Source organism: Stegodyphus dumicola, chromosome 2 (assembly GCF_044657685.1).
Source record: "Stegodyphus dumicola isolate Sdum_Otavi_A_Nest chromosome 2, ASM4465768v1".
Classification (NCBI taxonomy): domain Eukaryota; kingdom Metazoa; phylum Arthropoda; class Arachnida; order Araneae; family Eresidae; genus Stegodyphus; species Stegodyphus dumicola.
Genome location: NC_140769.1, coordinates 199,057,019 through 199,079,081, shown reverse-complemented (window position 1 = coordinate 199,079,081; position 22,063 = coordinate 199,057,019). Strand labels below are relative to the sequence as shown.

The 22,063-nt window shown below is 33.9% G+C and overlaps 1 protein-coding gene across 2 annotated transcripts in view; it reads left to right on the top strand.

The window, feature by feature from the left end:
• The window catches only part of Ythdc1 (YTH domain containing 1), a 125,201-nt gene that overhangs the window by 83,855 nt on the left and 19,283 nt on the right, over positions 1–22,063 (top strand). For both annotated transcript variants that reach the window (XM_035366527.2, XM_035366526.2), the window contains 3 exons: positions 3,758–3,828; positions 10,718–10,748; positions 17,322–17,373. In XM_035366527.2, coding sequence (XP_035222418.2) covers positions 3,758–3,828; positions 10,718–10,748; positions 17,322–17,373 — 154 coding nt within the window. The remainder of the gene's footprint in view (positions 1–3,757; positions 3,829–10,717; positions 10,749–17,321; positions 17,374–22,063) is intronic.

Sequence of the window (22,063 nt, the reverse complement as noted above, 5' to 3'; positions counted from 1 at the left end):
TTGGCTCTTGTCTAGATGCACCTATATACCAAATTTCGCAGCCGTGGGTCTATTAGCTTACGTGCAGCACGAGCGAAAGACAGACACACACACAGACAGACTCTTTTTTTTATTATATGTTGAGATGTTCTCTCGGATTTCAAAATCATGTATTTGTCTGCTTTCTCTGTGTGAAGCATAAAAGCAGTAAGCAGTGATAGTATAATTATACAATTTTAGCATTTTATACTTAAAACTATTTAGTTGAATGTTGGCTGTTGTGTCATAGAAGTATATATGAAGTTTTAATTTAGGTCACAATAATGTAGTTATTATTATTATTTACTTTTGCATACTTTGAATTAAAATATATTTAATTTATAGAAAACATAATTTAGTTATTGCATTGCTGAAAATAATATATTATCTTTTCATATTTATTCAGATTTTATGTATGGATAATAGTTTATTTAATGTGTTTTCATTTCTAAATTTGCATTAATTTTTATGAATTAAAATTTTAAAGCTTTGTGTTATATTTAGATGTTTAATAACAACAGGTACTTAAAATGTCTTCCTATGTACCCACCCCATAAGAAGAAGCAGCCCATTTTATGTGAAAGACAGCTAATTTTGAAATTATTTAATTCTTTCATTTTCAAATCTTAAATGTGCAGTTATATTTTTAAAGACATTTTGGTTTCTTTTGAAATTTCTTCCTATAACGTGTGTATTTGGTTGAATAGCATTCAATGTGTATCCCCAAATTTTTGCATCTTTATAACAGGGTTGCCACGCTACCTGGAGAACCGGGAAAAGTCAGGGAATTCGAAAATTGACCAAAATATTCAGGGAAAAGTCAGGGAATTTAAGTATGTTTGTCAAAATCTGGAAAAGTCAGGGAAGTTCATACAACGATCCAGCCAAAAAAAGCGATTTTTTGCGCCGACGTCGGAAGAGGTAACTTTTTTGGCGAATTATGTATCACGTGAGTGTCATTCGGGTAGCTGGCATAGAGCCAATTTTCGAAGCTCCAATTTGATTGTCTTTTAGAAAGGCAAAGCAACTTTTGGTTTCCAATATTCTCGAGAATCGCATGTGCAGTGCATGAACTAAAGAAAGTACCTGTTCTCGTATAAAACAAAATGGGTTTAATCCTAGTATACGGTACCATGGAGGTTAGAATCAAAGAATATGTATTGTAAAGAAGGAAAACCTCTCTGCAACAGACGTGGCTGTGGCTCCGTTCCATCACAGAGGGAAAACAGCTGTGCATGTCTGATATATCTGTTGCCAAAGCTCGAAACCGGTGTCGAAGTTCGAAGGTCACGTTATCAAGAGTTCATAAAATGAATATCGTTTAAAATTTCTTTAACCACTTGCGCTAAAAAGACGTGCCACGCACGTCAAGATGCTTTTGTCTCAAACCGCGAGCGACGTGAACACGTCGATAAGCATTTATCGCAAAAATGAAAATAACGTGGTACACACGTCGCCTAACAACGAGATTGTTTATTTCTCGAGTTACAGCTCTGGATTGCACTCGCAGATGCGGAGCGGCGTAAATGAGACACTTTACCGCTTGTTATATTGTAGCGCACGGCACCGCAACCGTGAAGTTTAGTCTTAGCGCAAGTGGTTAAACTCTAAAGGAAAAGAAAATATTTTTTGGCGCAAGTAAATTAATTCATGGATTAGTTATTTTCAGGGGGGGGGGAAAAAAACCTACGAAAATCCGTTTTTAAAATTATTGCGAAAAATCCAAGAAGAAACGTCCTTTGATAAAACGTTTCTTCTTGGATTTTTCGCAATAATTTTAAAGCGGATTTTCGTAGTTTTCTTTTTGTCAAAAAGCGTTTCTTCTTAACACGTGTTTCTCAATTTCCTGTACACATCGCGGAGAGGGAAATTCTGGCCGCCAGGTTCCGTCGCCAAATCCCTTGGCAAATTTTCCCTCCGCATTCTAGCGGCGTAATAGCATTTTACTTGTATGGAACCTTTTCTTCTTTACATAGACGTTCTTTGGTTAGAATAATGATGGGATTTGGCGACATCTTGATGCGCAGTAAACGGGTCATTTTGGTCTTGGCGACAATTTTCAAAATCGTGCCAAAGCCTTACCGTATACTAGAATTTTACCGCAAAATCTTTTTAAACCTTTTTTTTTTTTCTTTTTAATAAATACCTTGCCATTTTTCAGTAAAATAAAAAAATAGTAATCAGTCATCTAGGCTAGCCATGTAATATAACTATATTCGCTAAAATATCGTTGATTATTCTAATTCAATTTTTAAGTAATTATTTTTATGTTATTCATATAATTTAATGTCGCTTCTTCCCTCTAAATTTATTTATTATTAGTAAATAATATTTCCAAATTTCAGGAAATTTTCTCTGGCATAATCCTGAAATTAATTATAGCAGTATGATGACATACCAAATTTAATACAAATTTAATGCACATATTTTTTCCTTATGTATGCTGCGAAATAAATATAAAATACCTCAATTTATTAAAATAGATTTCTTTCTTTCGTTTAGCTGCAGAATGTCTGCAAAAAAAGCCTTATTTTATTCCAGATTGGGAAGATTCTAATTTCAATCTTCAGTGGAGAAAACAATAACTATTATAATTATATTTGTGTTTTCAAGTGTTAAGGTGCCTTTTAAGAACATACCTCACGCAAATTAAATTTACCTAAAATCTAACCTAACTATTTAGCATTGCATTGTGATTTATAAGGACCGGATTAGCCTTGTGTTGAACTGGTGATGATCATGAGTAATAATTAAATAAAACATACATTTGTTATCCAATATATATATCTTAAATTTTATTAAGTTTCTTAAGTGGAAAACTAAACAAAATTATCAAACAAAGTATATCAAGAATAATTAAGAATAAATGTCCTCTGGGATTTATTAAATAATTAAGTGAATTTGCTACACAATACAAGTAATACCATAATTAATTTACCTCTTAGTACAGCCAACGTACATTACGCGGATAGACTGGAATTTTCTTGAAATACACCTGGAAAACCTGGAAAAGTCAGGGAATTTCATTCTCCTGTTTGAGTGGCAACCCTGTTATAAGGTATTATCACTTTCACCCATGCATCCTGATATGGTGTGAATGATTATTCGGTTAGCAAATGAAAGATCCACGATTCAAATCCTAGTGAAGCCCCACCTAATTTGTCTCATTTCCTGTCTATTTAAAATGTAATGGAATGTGCAGTGGCACCTGAACTAAAATGTGGTGGATGATAATTTGTAACCGCATGCCGTTTTGAAATCTGGGTCTTATATCTATTCTAGTTCACCTTTTAAGGAGTAGAGAATTTAATTATCTAATTTCCGTGTATATAGTCTAATGGTGTAAGTGGTTAACAAATCCAGTTAGCAGTTGGAAGATCTATGTTTTGAATTCCAGGGAGGACACAGCTCAGAGATTATGGTAGACTTATTCTTTATATCTTAAAGATAGTGTCATCAATTTTACTTCTAAACATGATGCAAATATGGTCTGAAAGATGCACAGTTGTATTGTGATAGTTGATAAATCCTCTCCTCATTTATATGTAGTATTTTTTAGTTGGTATATTGGCTCCCCCCCCTTTTTTTTTTGCCTGAGTATATTATTTTAAGCCTTTTTTATGTTTTTCTTTTGTATGTAATAAATATGATTGCAAGATGTAACATTCATTAAAGTGGTCTTCAGTAAAATGAATGGTAAAGAAATTAAATTATTTTAAATGTTCTTCCTTTTATCTAGAAGGCGACGTAAGAGGCCAGAAAGTTTTGATTCTTCAAGACCTAAAAGAAGCCGTCAGGATTATCATGAAGGTTTTATTTCTAGCAAACAGCTTTTGCATATTTTTCATTTATATTATTATTATTTCATATTTATATAACTTGTATGAAAAGTGTTTTGCATGGAAATTTTATTTTTTTTAATATAATATGCATAAAAAGACATTATGCTATATTATTTAAAAAGTTGTAATTTTTTTATAAATATTTTATATTAATAGAGAAAAATTTAACTGCCTGGTATGTCTTAAAAATGTTCTAAATTAGTGTTGTATCTTGAGATTTTTAATTACATGTAAATGTCATACTGAATTATGAAAATAAACAGGATGATTAAAAACAATATTAGTGCATATGGTTAACTGGACCTTTCAGAAACAACCTTCCCACTTGTGATGTACGATTTTGTCCTACTGAGACAAAAATGTAGATTAATCTATTTTACATTTTCTTTTCCCTTGTTTTATTCCTTCTCTTATTAAAATAGTTCATTTTATCACAAATCAGTTGTAATAATAAAGTTTGATTTTGGTGTATTTAACAATACTCTTTCCCCAGTCTATAAAGCTAAGTAATATTTTATATGTAACATTTCGGAGATTGGTGTATGCATTATCAAATAAACGGAAGAAAAATGACAATTTTGGTTAACAATATGCTAGATTCTTGCACATCTATAAAATATATTTTCAGTTGCTGTCATCAATCCTATTAGAATGATCAGGGTTATTAAATAATACGTTATCGCTTAGTTTAAAATTATTTACAATGTTTTTGAAAGTCTCCTTTCTCCAAAAAACAACAACAAAAAATTATTTTGCTTCCTTGTAGTTTTCCTTTTGTATATTTAACTTAAGCCCATAGTTGATGAATTTAGCTTGAACAAGATAGAGCAAATCAAGTATGCTGTTACTGCTAGTTTCTCAATCTTAATCAGTTACATTATTGATAATTTAAATTTTGAAATCAATTATGTTATTTGTACTATATGTGTGTTTACTGTGTAAGTAACATGTATTTACTATAAATGTGAAAAGTACAGCTCTGATATTACTACAGTAAATACTTAGGCAACAGTTTAGCTATATGTACAACAGACTTCATCTGAGCATATTTTCGTCATGACTATTTTTCTTTCTGAAACTAAATTGTACCATGACAATATATTACTTTTTCCAGAAGGTATAAAGTAGTTTTTTCTGTCAGTCTTTACTTGAGACAAGGGGCATTGAACAAGATCCAATCTTAAGTATGGTGTAATACTTTTTGAATGATTAAGTATGTTGAAACGATTTCTTCGTACATTGAAAGTTTAAAAAAAAAAAAAAAAAAAAAAAAAAAATGTAAACACCAGCATTATTTTATTTTTGAGAAATGTTGTCTATCAACGTATTTTTGTTGGTATTGAACATATCAAAGTTAAATGATTAAGTTCTTGACAAGAAGAGGTGCAGCATCAACAGATATTTATGAAGACATGATTGCAGTTTTTGGTAATATGATTTCTTCCTTTGCCACTTTCAAAAGGTAGGCTTTCATGTTTTGATGGGAAAACATCATTCAGAGTTGATCACAGATGAGGTTGCATACTGCATCAGTACAAAATGAGCTCAGTACAAAATCAGTGGGGTAAATCATGTTTGGAAGCGGAAAATATCAAAAGTTTGTGCCAGATCAGTTCCTTGAATATTGGCACCAAAAATGAAGAAACATCACTTCAAATGTCCTTAAGAAATACTTTCTGTGATAAATGCTGATCAAAATTTTTATTCATGGCTACTGTTATGAGGGGAAACTTGGTCTTGCCATAATGACCCAGAAATGAAAAGAGCATGTTGACTCAACTCTGGCAATCCTAAAGTGCTGATAAACTCAGCTGAAAAATGTTGCTCTACTTATTCAACAATGTGGAATTCAGCTTCTCTCTCATCCACAATATTTGCAAGATCTGGTCCCAAGTGTCTTCTTTTTGTTATGCAGTACTTATATGTTTCAATATTTCATCACATTATAGTACTGCTGATGATTTTGTGGAATTATAATTCAAGAATGATGTTAAGGCTGTGACATAATATTTTTCTCTGTGGTGACATGAAGGTTGTGCTAAGGGCTTTCAAGATCATAGAACTATGTACAAAACTCAAAATATAACCACAGACTTTTATCTTTTCCATGTGTGCTCTGCTTGAAACTTATTGAATGATCTCTGTATACCTCTGTTTTGGAGAGTTCATTTACAGATGAGTGATAAAGTTGCTGAACCTGATTTGTTTGACATTCGCTCAGCTTCCAAGGAATAGGTTGGTGGTATGAGGTTTTTTTTTTGGGGGGGGGGGGGTTCTGCAGATGCATATGAATTCATGGATATGAGCCAGTTTCTCTGAGAAAGTCCTCCACAAAGGTATCTCTCTCTCCCTTTGTGATTCCAGATGATCCCAAACCTGTCTTTTGCCATTGTCAAATGGACTTAAAACCTATCTTATCTCATTCCCTCACAGATGGCCTTTACTTCTTTTGTTATGGTTGAATAAATCAAACCAGTCTTTTGGATTGTGATTGCTTCATATTATGTTTTTTATCAGTCTTGTTGCTGTATGGGATTTAACATGATGGATTCAAAAATAAGCAGAAATGGGATTCGCTAGCTTTTGAACTGAAGCTGAAAGCACTGGAATACAATGGAGAGCGTAAGAATTGAATATGTAGCAAACTGAATGCTAAAAAAAATGCAGAATCTTATTGCCTGAAAAATTCCAAAAAAAGCTCATAAAATTCTAATACCCTAGCTAAAATAGAGTTCTTTTGAATGCTAGAATACTGAAGAACTGTGTAGCGACTATACGCTGAGTTCTTGTGTGTAAGTAACAACTCCGGAGAAGGGTTAAAATATCCTTTTATTCTCACTCAAAATATATTACAGATGGCTCCTCTTGGGCATACAAGAAGTCTCCACTTGGGCTTTAACTCAAAGTAGACAATATAAAACTAAACTAATGCTAGATAAATTTAATCAGCTGGAGCTGAATAGAATCAAACTCATGGAGATGGCCCTTAAGTAAAGATAACCGCACATATTAAATATGGCCATAGAATAACAAGCTTTATCTAATAGCAACAATGTGGCCAAAAGGTAGAACTTGCTCTCCTACTGTCAGTAACCCAGACTTCAGTTGAAATACTAGTTTCTACCTTGTTTGCATAAATCATAATACTGAAAACTCATCCTGGCAGGGAAACGTAAGTAGAAAATTATAAGGTAAAGGAAAAGCTTGTTCTAAAATAAAAATAACTATTAGAAAAATAAAGTAAAACCCTATAATATCAATATTATCCTTTTTACTAACCCTCCAAAACAATGTTATACTTTGAAAAGTTTCTGTAAAGTCACCCTCCCACACACACAAGCAAATTTATTGATCATGAATCATTGATATATAATGAGCTACATCTCAAACTGTAAAGTAACTTTTATGCCATTGATATTACGTGTATAAAAAGTGGAATGATTTTATTTCAGTTCAGGATTTGAAATTTAATAAATAAAAATAAAAAGTTACTATTTTTGAAACTAAATATATGTTTCGTAATATTTACACATATCATATGAATGTGTACGGAATTTACAAATAATCCACATATAAATTATGATTCTCTGTCTAATAAATGTTCTTTTGTGGATTTTTAAAAGCAGTTGCTTTTTGTTTGTCTGGACTAAGGTCTGGTACATAAATGATCTGTTAATTGTAAGCCTGCTGTTTATTTTTTAATGTTTTATTGTTGTTACCATTATTTTTAATTATGATATTAAACAATCAAGATTTTTTTTCATATGCATAATGTAAATTCATTTATGTGTTTTGTTTGTAATTCAGAGCTGATTTGTAACTCAGATGCAGTTACGGAATTTTACTTAAATTTTTACTATAGTGTCATTAGCATCAACCATTTCTCTTTCGTAACTGTAAATTTTTCTCTGAACCTTAAATTTACGAGTAGAATTTCAAATAAGTAAAATATTATTTCTAGTACATTCTGGTATATAATATATGGGGTACGAAAAAGTCATTGTTTTTTATCAAAAATTGGGCATTTACTGTGAAAGAACAGTGCACTATACAGTCAAAAGTCGTTAATCCGGACTCGTCGGGACTTCGGCAATTCCGGATTATCGATTTTTCCGGATTATAGATCATCAGTTTAAATCTCGTTAGATAGCATGCAGAAATTCTAAAATTAAAAATATGAAACCGTAATTTATGAAATAAAGAACAATTATGATCTAAAGGGTATCAAAATTTGCAAAAAGAAAAAGCTTAATATTTATTTGTTTACTTTATTAAACATTTCTTTCAATGTAAGTTGTTTAAGTTTTGCTTCGTTTCATGTGATAAAACTTTCTCTTTAATTCTATTAAACAGACATAATTTCTTGTTCAGTTACAAAGTTCCGCTGTTCAAGTTCTATAATTGCTGTGTCAAGAAAACCGACTAATTTGTCAATCGAAATTAGTTCGTTTCTCAATAACCTCTGTCACTTTTCTTCGCTATCGGAAGCGAATTATAATGACAAAGAACTTGTTTTAAATCATATCAAAGACGGAGCATATCGAGATGAAATACTACATTTGGTAAGGAATTATAAGCCAAATAAAATAAAAACATCTGCGTTGAAGATAAGGATAGTGCTGACAGATCAACTTCCAATTCATTATGCGCTCGCCGCGGCGTTCCCCCCGCCGAGCAGCGTGAAATTGATAAACAGATTTCGGATTTCAAAACATACTTTCGCTTTAGATCCTTTACATATTAACAAATATATATCGGAAATTCTATTTGATATAATCGAAAGTTTAAGCTTACTTTTATAAAATTGCTCTTACAGTCTGCAAAAAATAATAAGCCGGATCCAATTCGAAAATTAAGGAACATCGCAATCATTAACATTAACTGAAATAGATAATTAGATAATTTTAGCTTATACGTCCATTATACATAAAACGCGCACACGAAAACGTATTCTGCACTTGCGCACACTCATATGCGCAGTCGTAAAAGGTCTTACACGCACGCGTAAACGCCTATGCGCATGTGTCAACGCGACGCATGCGCAGAAAGTTTTTAGTTTTGAGGTCCGGATTATAGATCATTCCGAATTATGGGTGTCCGAATTAACGACTTTTGACTGTATTTTATTCAAGTTATTGTCCATTGCTAGCCATTAATTTTTCCCATTTTCTGGCAGCATGCAGATACTGCATCAGAAGAATATTTAATCTTTCGAGGCTATCCACAAATAAACCCAATTTTTGGTATCTTCATATGATGTGAAGCGCTGCTGAGGAAGGCCATGCACCATCAATCCAAACAAGTAGTAATCAGAAGGAACAATGTCTGGTGAATACAGTGGAGGGAAGGACTTATTGTTTGACTATTTCCGAGTAGGGTTTTGACCAGTGCCACAACATATGGATGAGCATTATCATGCAGGAAAATAATTTTGTCATGTAGTAGTGGGCACATTTTTCTTTTTGTGCTCGGTTCAGTCTCATCAGTTGTGTTCAGTAGAAAGCCCTAGTGATGGTTTCGTTTAATTTGAGCAACTCCTACATGACACCAAGTTGATCACACAGCATTTTTTCCCCATTGCTGTTGGACTTGACTGTTGTTGCAGCATGGTTAGGTTGTTCCCCATTATTTCTTCTTCTTTGAGTTATCGTAATGAATCCATTTTTCATCACCAGAGATCTTACAATGAAAAAAAAAATTATTTATCCCTAGCAAGCAGTATTTCACATGTAAAAAATCACTATTCAACATTTCTTGGCTCCAGTTCATTAGGAACCCGATTTCCTTGCATTTGAATAATTCCCAATGATTTTAAGTGATGTGAAATTGCTTGTTGAGTCACTCCTAATGGCACGAGTCTTCAATGCTTCCAGTTCTTCATCTTCGTACACTTTCATCCTTCCATCTATTCTTTGTCTTCAGTGTCAAATGCACTGTTCTTAAACTTTTGAAACCACTCATGACAACTTTTCTCACTTAAGGCAGTATCCAGTGGATGCTTCTACAAGAAATCAGTGATATGTCAAAAGAGTAAATAAAAGTTCCCTTAAATGATACTCATTTGGCTTGAAACTGAACATTTTTGAACGAAAAAATATATGATGCTGATACAAAATCGCTAATATTTCAAGGTTATGTTATTAGCAGATGGTTTAACTGTACAATATGATATTTCACGTCATGATTTTAACCATAACTCACTGGTGACATTTTTTTTCAAACAGACTTTTGTACTCCCAGTGTAATGTTTGTTAATTTTTACATGAGCATTTCCCCCCACCCCTTCTTCAAAGTATATGGGTTTCTCATTAATTCAGAATATAGGGACTATTAAAATTATTTATGTTGTGAAAAATATTCCAATTTTTATAAGTTAGCTGTCAACCAAATTAATATGAAAATTTATTATATTTTTAATATCATTATATGCATTATATATAATGTATTTGTTAATTTAACTAATAAGTATGCTGGAAGAGTAAATTCATAATTAGCACATTACCAAAATTTATCACTCTTAAAACAGGCATGAAATCAATTTTTTAAATACAATGAAAATTTATTCTGCTGAAAAAGTTAAACTGTTTAAAATATTCTGGGCAAATGTTATATGCAAATCCATATGAAAAAGGCATATTTTTCAAAATTTCATGTTGAATATAATTTTGTTTTAAAAATTTTTTTCTAAGTAAACTTGCATTTTGGATATCGTTATGTTGGCATAGTTTAGTGCATTTTTATTTATAACTAATGTTTAATTAAAATAATCAGATATTATTTTTACTTTTAAATTTCATTTAAATATCATTTTTATTTAATTATTTTTTATAATATTTATTTATTTTAATTGCTTGTAGGTTACTACAAACCCATGTCAGGTAGAGAAAGGTAGGTATCATTCCTTGTTAATCTCATTGTATTTTATGCAGTTTACATCTGTTTAGATTTAAGAAAGCTTATAATTTCACAGTATGAGTATTGAAGTAAAAACATACTACAGTCAAAAGTCTTTAATCTGGACTCGTCGGGACTTTGGCGATTCCGGATTATCGTTTTTTCTCGATTATAGATCAGTTTAAATCTGGTAACTTGACATGCAGAAATTATAAAATTAAAAATATGAAACCGTAATTTATGAAATAAAGAGCAATTATAATCTAAAGGGTATAAAAATTTATTAAAAAAAAGCTTTATATTTATTTGTTTACTTTATTAAACATTTCTTTCAATGCGTGCATGTTTAAAGCATACGTTAAGCATAGTCGAAATTAGAAAATTGCAACCAGAAAACTATTTGATGTGTACTCGTGATATTTATAATGACGAGGAATTTGATTTAAATCATATCAAAGACGGAATACATCGAGATGAAATACTACGTTTAGTAAGGAATTATAAGCTGAATAAAATAAAAACATCTACCCTGTAGATAAGGATAGTGCTGACAGATCAACTTCCAGTTCATTGCGCGCCGCGACATCCCCCCCCCCCACACTCACACACACAGAGCAGCGTGAAATTGATAAATATATATCGGAAATTCTGTTTGACATAATGGAAAGTGCACACCTTGCTTTGGTGCGGTATAAGGAGGAATTAACTGCAGATTGTAAATAAAATTGCAAAATATAAACAGTTCACTAGTGGACACTAAATATTGCATTTTACAACTGCGTTCATGTGATGTACGAGGCGTATTTGGAAAATAAGTACCGTTTTGGAAAAAAAAAAAATAGTAAAGCAATTTTTTCGAATCCAATTTTATTTTTACATAAAAAAACATGTCTTAAACTATTTTTCAACATGGTTTTCGCCAATGATCAAACACTTGTCATAGCGGGTGACCAGTTTTTGTATACCATCATTAAAGAAACTTCCCGCCAGTTTCGATAATCACGACTCCACAGCTTTTTCGTGTCATCGTCAGATCCAAAGCGCTTACCACCAAGCTCGCGCTTCATGTGCAGGAACAAGTGATAGTCGGACTGCGCCAAGTCTGGGCTGTACGGCGGGTGATCGAACTGCTCCCAATGAAACTGTCGAATTAACGATTGAGTGACACCAGCAGTATGGGGCCAAGCATTGTCATGGAGCAACACAATTCCTTTACTGAGCATTCCTCTTTGTTTGTTTTGAATGGCACGCCTTAGTTTTGTTAAAGTCTCACAATATCGTGACGCATTAACGGTTTCACCTCTGGGAAGAAATTCAGTAAGCAAAACGCCTTTCCTATCCCAGAAGACAGTGCACATGATTTTTTGTGATGACATTGTCACTTTGAACTTTTGTTTTTTCGGAGAATGAGTGTGTCTCCACTCCATCGATTGTTGTTGCGATTTTGGTGTGAAATGACACACCCAAATTTCATCACCTGTCACAATTTGGTTTAAAAAGTTTTCTCCCTCATCACTGTACCGTGTGAGAAATGTCAGGGCACTACCAAGTCGCTTTGTTTTGTGAGCATTTTTGGAACCCATCGGGAACACAGTTTGCGATATTTCAAGCGGTCAGACACGATTTCGAACAAAACAGTACATGAAATTTGTGGAAATGCCTCTGAAAGTGTTGTCATTGTGAAGCATCTGTTCTCATGAATTGCTTCATCAACTTTCCTTACCAAATCATCGGTGACAACAGAAGGCCGACCACTCCGAGCCTCGGCGTGGACATTTGTTCGACCTGCATTAAACATTCTTACCCACTTTCTCACCATTCCATCACTTATCGCGTATTCACTGTAAACTTCTGTCACTTGACGATAAATTTCGGCCGGTTAACATTTCTTGCGTTTAAAAATTTAATCACGGCACGAATCTCACAGTCAGCGGCAGAACTAATTGTCTTAAACATTTTGAATGTGCACAGCAAACTGAAAACACAACATAGAGCAACCAAAATGGTGACAATTGAAAGTCTGAACAAGAAAGACTAGTGCTCATGCGCGGGACGCCTACCACAGCGCTGCAACGGCGCTAGAATGAAACGGTACTTAGTTTCCGAATACGCTACGTATTTACTCCATGACTTAGTATGTTGTGTGCCATTGAAGTGTACTAGTATATTTCCTATGTTGCTAAGAGCATAAGAATACCCAGCAATTACTGAGCGTTGTTTATGCGTTTGAGAGCTTATTTAGTCTTATTAACGATTTCAGCCATCTAAACACATGAAAAGAGCCGGAAACATGATTTATGTAGGCTTCTCAAAGACTGATGGATTTTTCAAATAGTAGCGAGCAGTGGTTTAATTTTGAAATTGTCACTTGCATTTGCACAAAACAACAGTGTGAGATTGTATGTCCATTGGCTTGCGACTTGGCAGTGCCTTCTCCTCTGCTGTAATAATGAGTTCGCTCAGCAGGTTTTTCCAGAAGAGACCAATTTCATCACAATTAAAAACCTGTTGTGACAAATAACCTTCAGAACTCGGAAGTGGTGTTGACTTCCAGTGATGAATTAGATTTCTCAAAATCTAATTCATCACTGGATGAGAATGATAGACACTCAGTTGCAATGTCTGCACTTTAACTGTCCTGATTCGAATTCGCCAGTTTTTTTTAGAATAATTTAATTCTTAATGAAAGTTCATAGATCTTTGCCTTTTTAATTTGTTCATCATCCAACAAAATTCGGTGTTTCGGATCTACATGTATTGAACGCAGCAAGATCTCATTGTCTAGCAAACCAGTTTCTCTTTTCTTCATTGAAGAAATTATTCCTTCTGCACTAAACCCTCCATTTCAGAAAGGACAAACTTCACATTCTTCCATTCTCGGGTCCCGTCAATTCTTCAGATTGCAGCTTTTTTGTGACTGTATACAGAGTAGAAAGAAGAGTTTCCAATTCTGAACGATCGTTCCACAATCTTTCTCTTAGTGGAACAATAGGGTTATCTACATCTTCTAAAAAAGTTCTTAATTCTAACAACCTCTTTATCATAAAAAATGTACTTCCTTATCGCATTGCTTCATCAATAATTGCTCCTATTCTTGCTCGCATCCTAAGAATGGCATCAAGTTTAGAAGTTCTTGCAGCTATTGCTGCTTACCTAAATTTACCTGTGAAATTTGTAACTAAATGAATCAGTGTAATCACTAATGGCAAATATTACATCCATCCTCCTCCTTTATATTTATTTATTAATAAAATAGAAAATAACTATTTATGTATTTAGTCCATAAATAAAAATAATAACTCGGTTAACATTAAGTTTCTTCAATTCATTTAAATTGCTTTTCAAATTCAAATTGTTCAACAAAAACTGGAGTTGGAGTAGACCTGTTTTTAGTGACTCAGCTCCAATTCTTTTTGCTTTCATTAGCTATAGTAGCTCTGTTAGGTGAATGACGACTGAACGCAGACTGATAGCCAAGATGCAGGCAAGATCCTACATGTGACATCACCATGTCTCCATATTACTCTTTCTGCAAAACATCACTTGTTAAGGGAGTCATTTTTTTAGCATATTAGTTTGTTTATTATGCAAATCACTCATTATAGTTAGTGCTTGTTAAGTGAGGTTTGATTATAATCGCTTAAGAGAGGTGATTGCCATAAAAAGCATCACTTTATATTGATGTACACTCTTTTGCAAAAAAAATCGAAGCACCATGAAGGAAGTGGTTGTTTTTGATGAAATTGAATATGTATATAGTTCATACACAGATAATAAAATGATTAAAAAATTAAGGTCATAGTATCTGTTCACGGTTCACAATCACTCATTGAGTGTTCAGATTAGTAGTTGGTTGAACTGCCCGTGGCGGCAGTGCATGCTTGAATTCGTAGAGGCAAAAAGTAGAGGTTCCTAATGTCACCCTACAACACATTCTGCCAAGCATTCATCAGTTGTTCCTCCAGATCTACGATTTGTGATGCCTGAATCTGCCACCCTACTATGTCCCAGACATGCTTGATTGGTGAAAGGTCTGGTGACCTTGCTGGCCAAGGAAGAGTATCAGCCACACGGACACATTCCGTGGTATGCGATATATGGTATATTTGAGATATGCGAGCGGTATGTGGCCTGGCACTATTTTGTTGGAAAATGGCCCCAGGATGACGGAACAGAATGGGATATTGTATAGTGAGCAGTAATTGATAGCTATTCAGTTTTTGCATTACAGTTAAACTGGAAGAAAAGACTTCAATCTTAAAACTTCTGGTTACAGTTTAACATATTGAAGAATTTTCTGGTTAAAGTGTTAAAAAGTTTAAAATATGCCAGATTTGTAAGATTAGAAAAAAATCACAGTCTGCTCTATGCAAATTTCAATTTAACACAAAACAATTTTAAGCTAAGCATTCAGTTTAACAGAGACTGCTAGTTTATAGCCTTCCTAAAGTTAAAGGTATACAGCATAAAGCTGTTCAAAATGGGAAAGCAAGTAGTAATAAAAAAAAATCGTATTATGTTATTTTACTGTTAATGAATGCCATGAGGAAGTTTGTGCATAATTTAATAAAGAAAATATGTAACTGTTCAAGACATAATTGCATTCATTTCACTAGATCACTTGTGTGCAAAATTTTCAGCCTATATTTTCCTCAAGTGACAGTATTTTTGTTTTAAGAGGACATGAAATCTGTTAACCCACTAACCACCAAAACTACAAGAAATGTTTCTTTTCTCATGAAAATAATAACAAATATTAAATTAAGCGTTTATAACAAATTTACATTGAAAATTAAAAATATGCTCTTACTTGTGGAAAACGCGAGTGTTGCGTTTGCGCAACGTCAGCGGAATAAGACTACGGATGTTTAGTGAGTAGGATTGTACTCGTGTGATGTTTCTTTTGAGTGGAGCGTAGGATTACTTTTTAGCTGTATAACGGTTTATAAATCTACAAATCACTTTACTTGTAATTAATTTAATATTAAAATATATATTGTATTTCTTTTACAAATACAGATTATTTCAACTGAAAGATTCAAGCATGAAAAGCTTGATTACAATCATGATATAAAGCTACATTACATACTTTGCATCTGTAAACAGTCTGGCTATGGTACTCTTTACAACAAAGTCTTTTGTTATCAACGGACTTTACGATAAAATGTCTACCATCTCCATGCAATGGTTTTTGAATGCTGAATTTACTAGGTCTTCCTGTTGCTGATCTATTTCTGGCTAATTCTACACTCTCAATATGAGTTTACAAAAGGAATAATGCATTCTCGTGTCTGAAATCTAAAAGAGTATATTTCCAGTAGTAAAAAGTGGTGATAAGTTTAGATACGGTCTCACCTTATATAATGTATCAGTATTGTCAAATGCAAATTCTGCTTCATATTCCTGTACTGCAAACATGATATCGATTCTCGTACAACAGGAATAGAAATGTCCTTATGAAAAGACCAACACATTTTTTCTTGAGGTAAAGAATGATATCCTGTAAGCAATAATATTCCAATAAATCTTCTCATATAGGCTTCAGGTGCAATAAATTCTGGGCTTTTTTTTTTTTTTTTTTTTTTTTTTTTTTCTGCTGAGCATATATATTTGTCTGTTCAACAAGAAGAGAATAAATGTATAACCCCCCCAAAAAAAAATCGAAAATCTGCGCACTAGTTTTACCTTGTATTTTGTCTTTTATAATTTCTCTTCTATCTCTTTCTTCATGTTCTTCCTGAGACTAACAGTTCCTTTTTTATCCACTGCAAGATTTTCAGTCTTCTGCTTTTTAAACTTTTTAGTATGACTATAGCTGCTTTTAGAAAGCTGATACTTACTTCTTACGTGAATCTCAACTTCCCCAGCAGTATCATTTAGTAAAATATTATTATCATTATTTAAAACATTGCCATTCCTTTCTTCTTTTTCACTATCTTCTGCAATTTCTGGGGGAACAACAACAATATCAGTTTCATTCTGGTCATTATTAAAATTATCATCATCTTCATCAAAAAATCTTTGAAAGACTTCTTTTAATGTAAGATACCTCGTTCTAGTCATTTTTAAATAACCAGAACATGAACCAGAGCATCGAAAGGAATGAGTGAAAAAGGAGATTGACTACCCGTTTCCTGCTGACGTTGCGTCAGCGCAACACCTGTTTTCCCTTCCTTCCCAACACAAATATAAACATCTGACTGATGTAATGTTCTGATAAACGGTGACCTTGACTAAAAATAGATCACTCATAAAGACGGCGATTCTTTCGTTAAATATTTTCAGCAAAAATACCAGGCAAATATATTTTTTACAGAAATAATCTTCAGAATATTCCCTACACAAAATCATCTGCTGTTATAAAATATCTTAGATAGTTATATTTTTATACCCATTTAATTTGACTGTTGTGTCAACACAACACCAGCGGCTAATGGGTTAACTGAAAACAAAAATGCATCAAAAAGTTTCTTTCAAGTTGTTAATTAAATCTATAAAAATTTTATGCTCATTTTTAAGCTTAATGATATTATTAAGAATAACCTAATTATTAATTTGTGTTTTTAGATCACCTATGGATAGATACAGTATGAGAAACAGAAGTAGTGTAGTAAATGGAGTAAGTATTTTACATATTTCTCATCAGTAATTTTGTATATATATATATGTGTTAACTCTCTGACCAGCAAGGATGTATGTATATGATCTAGAATATTCTTTTTGACATTTTAAAGAAAATTTGACATATTTGTGCATATATATATTTAGATAATGAAACATGTGCATATGTGTATAAAGCTAAATTATTATGTATAACAGTGAATTAATAAATTTAAATATTTGGATTTTGTAAACTAATTAATGAATGAACTGAAGGGAAATCAGTCAGCTTCATCTTTATGGAATCGTTTTCTATAAAGGTAATCAGATGAAACGAAAATAAGACTATTAGGGCAAAATTTTGAATTTTTCACACTGCATGTTTTTCTTTTTTAAGTATAAATATACTAATTTCAAGGCTGAAGATGTAGTATTGAAGTAGACTAGAATAAGAATCATGTATCAAAGTTTTCTAATGTGACATATTACTTGGATGTTCAACTTTTCCTTAAAGAACATAAAAAATACAGAGAAAATATTTATGTCTATATGAATGCATGCCTTTTTATATGACTACCTTAAATTAAATTTTCTCTATTTCTTGTGTGTGTATTTTGTCTTTCATCTGTAACCCCTCTTTCTCATTCATTTCATTGATTTTTGTTATCTCTGTGATGTTGTTTTGTGATCAATGTATTCAGTGTTTTTTATGTATAAGATGATTTATTTTTCTGTTAGCTGTATATAATAGTCTTTTCCTCTCTTAGAGTTTCTTTTTTTTTTTTTTTTTTTTTTTTTTGTAAGTAAGCCCAAAGGGCATTAGCCCAGAAGGGCTATTAATTTCGTTTTGGCATTCTGCGGTGTATCACTTTTGAAATTGTTGCCACCAAATATTATAGCCTTGCATTATATTTAAAGAAAATGAATAATGAAGAACCTGCATAAATGTATGTATGTTTCTCACACTGTGAGAAAACAACAGTACCTAGAGCCATCAAATTTTGAATAATGTAAAATTTTAACAAATTTTTTATTAACAAACTCAAAGATTTCAAATCAAGAAATAACAACACTGTGCGAAAAAAGCATTTTTATCTTCAACACATGGGACTGTGTACCAGAAATTCTAGAAAGAGTACATCTCTTAAAATTATTTTGGGATATTGCTGTTGAATTGAAATTTTTGGTTTAAATGCGAGGAACATGATATTTAATAAATAAAGATAACACATAAAACGTTAAAAAAAAGCCCCTTTGGGTGTAATATAAAATATGAACACATTTTAAAAATTTTCTGTACACAGTCAGTGTTTTAATAAACGTTAAAAGAAAAGGCCCCTTTGGGTGCAATACAAAATATGAAAACTTTTTTTTTTTTTAATTTTCTGTACACAGCCAGTTTTAATAAAATAGGTAAAAATATTGAGCATTGTGCTTTTATGTTGAATTTTTATTCTTACCAAGTGGGTTAACTGTGTGGGTTTTTTTTATGCTTTCTTTTTGTAAGGAGTGGCTAGATATTGTTGCATGCGTACAGGTTCATTACAAAATGAATGCACAAGACCGATGTAAAATCAACAAAATTTGTTATTATCACAACAAAAATGCTTAAATTTCCTAAAATATTCATGCAGTATTACAATATCTCACTGTAGTTATCTTTTAACTACTCAAACCTTCAAGATAACTTAATTCAAAACAGCTAGAGAAAGCTAATGCGCGAATTCGCTACAGTCAACAAGAGCAGTTTTCTAAACAAATTCTTAAAACAACAAACAAAACTAACTCCAATAACAACTACGAATTGAGAGGTTTTCCTCCTTTTATAAGATTTTAAATCGCGCGCAAGAATTTTCTGGAACTTTATCGAAATCAAAAAGAGATATTTATTTCTTTAATGTTAAATGCACGCGCTCTTGTATTTTCAAAATTCCGGCTTAGCTTTCTTTTAATATTCGTAACGCGCTGCACTGCACGGGAAATAAAACCATTTAATTTACGATTCAACTAACATAAGCTATTTAAATACCAAATCCGTAACACTGCCCCCTTCCCAAGGACTACACGTCCCAAGCAGTACAATACCTGGACAGGAAGCCAAACTTACAATGTGGCATAAATGCAATAATAAACAACATGAACAATAAATGCAATAAATAAAACAAATCAAATGCTACCAAAAAAAAAAAAACAAATGCTAAATACACATTTAGAAACAAAAAGACCATGGTCTTACACTATTTACAATTACTTATACTACGTACTATGGCCATAGTAATGAACTAACCTGTCGTAATGAACGACTTTAGGCTTAGAGTTCGAAGACTTACGGATCCGAACCACGTCGTCATTCAGCCTGTTTAGAACCGTGTACGGACCATCCCAAGCTGACTGTAGTTTCGGACAAAGTCCTTTCCGTCGAGTCGGATTCCACAACCACACCTTGTCTCCTTCATGCAATTGATGTTCAGTAGCTCTTGTGTCGTAGCGGGTCTTCATCTTCTCCGTTGCCAATTTGACTCGCTCTCGTGCAAAGTTGTGCATCACTTCAAACCGTTCCTGAAAATCTTGAATATATTCCTCAGGCGATGAAGGAGCATCCGGAGGGCGACCAAACAAGAGATCACAAGGCAGACGAAGGTCACGACCGAAAAGCATCTGTGATGGGGAATAGCCGGTAATCTCGTGGACAGCACTGCGGTAAGCCAGTAAAAACAGTGGTAATTTCTTGTCCCAATCCTGTTGGTTTCTGGAAACCACTATTGAGAGGTTATTAAGGATGGTTCCATTGAACCTCTCTACCATGCCGTCCGACTGGGGATGTAATGGCGTCGTTTGGGTTTTGTCAATGCTGAGTAGTTTGCAGAGTTCTTTGATTACTGCCGACGTAAAATTCCTTCCCTGATCGGAATGTAACTGAAGAGGACTTCCGAACCTGGAAATCCAGTGCTGTACCATTACCTCAGCTATTGTGACAGCCTTTTGATGAGGAATAGGGTACACTTCAGGTCACTTGGTGAAGTAATCAATGACAATGCGTATGTATTTGTTGCCATCAGCAGTGTGTGGCAGAGGTCCCAAGATGTGAAAGGCGATACGTTCAAAAGGCACCCCTACGTTGTAACGTTGCAGCTTGTCTCAGCTGCGTCTCTTCAGTCCTTTCCGACCTGCACAGGCATCGCAAGATCAGCACCACTTTTGCAAGTCATCCTTTGCATTATTCCAGTAAAAGTGCTCACAAACTCTCTGCAAGGTCTTCATTATTCCAAAGTGACCTCCTGTGGGGCTGTCATGTGTAGTTCTTTAAGGACATTAGGAATCCGGGATCTTGGAAGTATCATTTGCCATCGGAACATCTTCCCATCATCCGATTCGAATTTACAGTATAAGGCACCATTTCAAATGTGAAGTGAATCCCAGAGTGCCCAGTATTGTTTTGTTGTAGGACTACAGATAGAAATGTCCTGACAGGTAGGTTTTCTGTTTGATGAATCCAATACAAATCAGTTATGAGTTTAATGTCATGGTCTTCCAGCTGGTCTTTCCTGACTTCATCATCACTCCACGGGTCTCGATCAGCCAATGTTGATGTTGTAATTTGTCTTGCAACCGGAGTCAGCAGCTCGTATGTCGCTTCCACCCTGGAACAATATCGGCAGCTTTCTGGGCAAGGTCGTCTAGACAGGGCTTCAGCGTTCCCGTGTGACGATCCCTTATGACGACGGATAGTGATTTCATATTCTTGGAGTCTCTGTATCCACCTGGCTATTTGACCCTCAGGATTCTTGAAATTAAAAAGCCAGGCTAATGAGTCATGGTCCGTGCGGAGGAGTTATTTTCTCCCGTATAGATAATGATGGAAATGTTCTACAGCTTTGACTATGGCGAGCAACTCTTTCCTGGTGACACAGTAATTCCTCTCCGGTTTAGCCAGGCACTTGCTCCAGTACGCCACTACATGTTCTTGGCCGTCTATTTCTTAGGACAAAACAGCACCGACACTTTTATTGCTCGCTCCTGTGTCGAGAATAAATGGTCGGTCGAGCTGAGGATACATCAGGATCGGAGCGGGACTCAGCTTCAGATTGGCTTCTTTCAGTTTCTGAAGCACCTTCCTAAGATTTTCTAAATGTTCTTCAAAACTCTTTCCAACGATGATGATGTCCAGGTACATCAGGCGGGCTTCGTAGGAAAGGCAAAACAGTCTCCATAAGACATTCGAATGTTGCCGGTGCATTACACAGTCCAAACGGCATCACCTTGAATTGCCAAAGCCCTTGTCCCGTAGTAAATGCTGTCTTTTCTCGGTCTTCAGGATGTATTTCTACCTGCCAATACCCACTCTTTAATCAAGTGTTGAGAACCACTTGCTTCCAGAAAGAGTGTCTAGAATGTTGTCAATTCTAGGAAGAGGGTAATTGTCTTTTTTCGTAACCTCATTCAACCGGCGATAGTCGACGCAAAATCTTGTTGAGCCGTCCTTCTTTCTGACTAGGACGATGGGAGATGTCCATGCACTTGCTGAAGTCTCAATGACATCGCCTTCTTCCATATCTTTTAACAGTGTTCACACCTCTTCCTGTTTAGCAAACAGTAGACGTCTTGGATGTTGCTTGATCGGGGGATGATCACCGGTATCTATTCTATGTTGTGTCAAACTAGTTCGACTCATGTCAGAAGACGAGCGGGAGAAAACAACTTGAAGATCT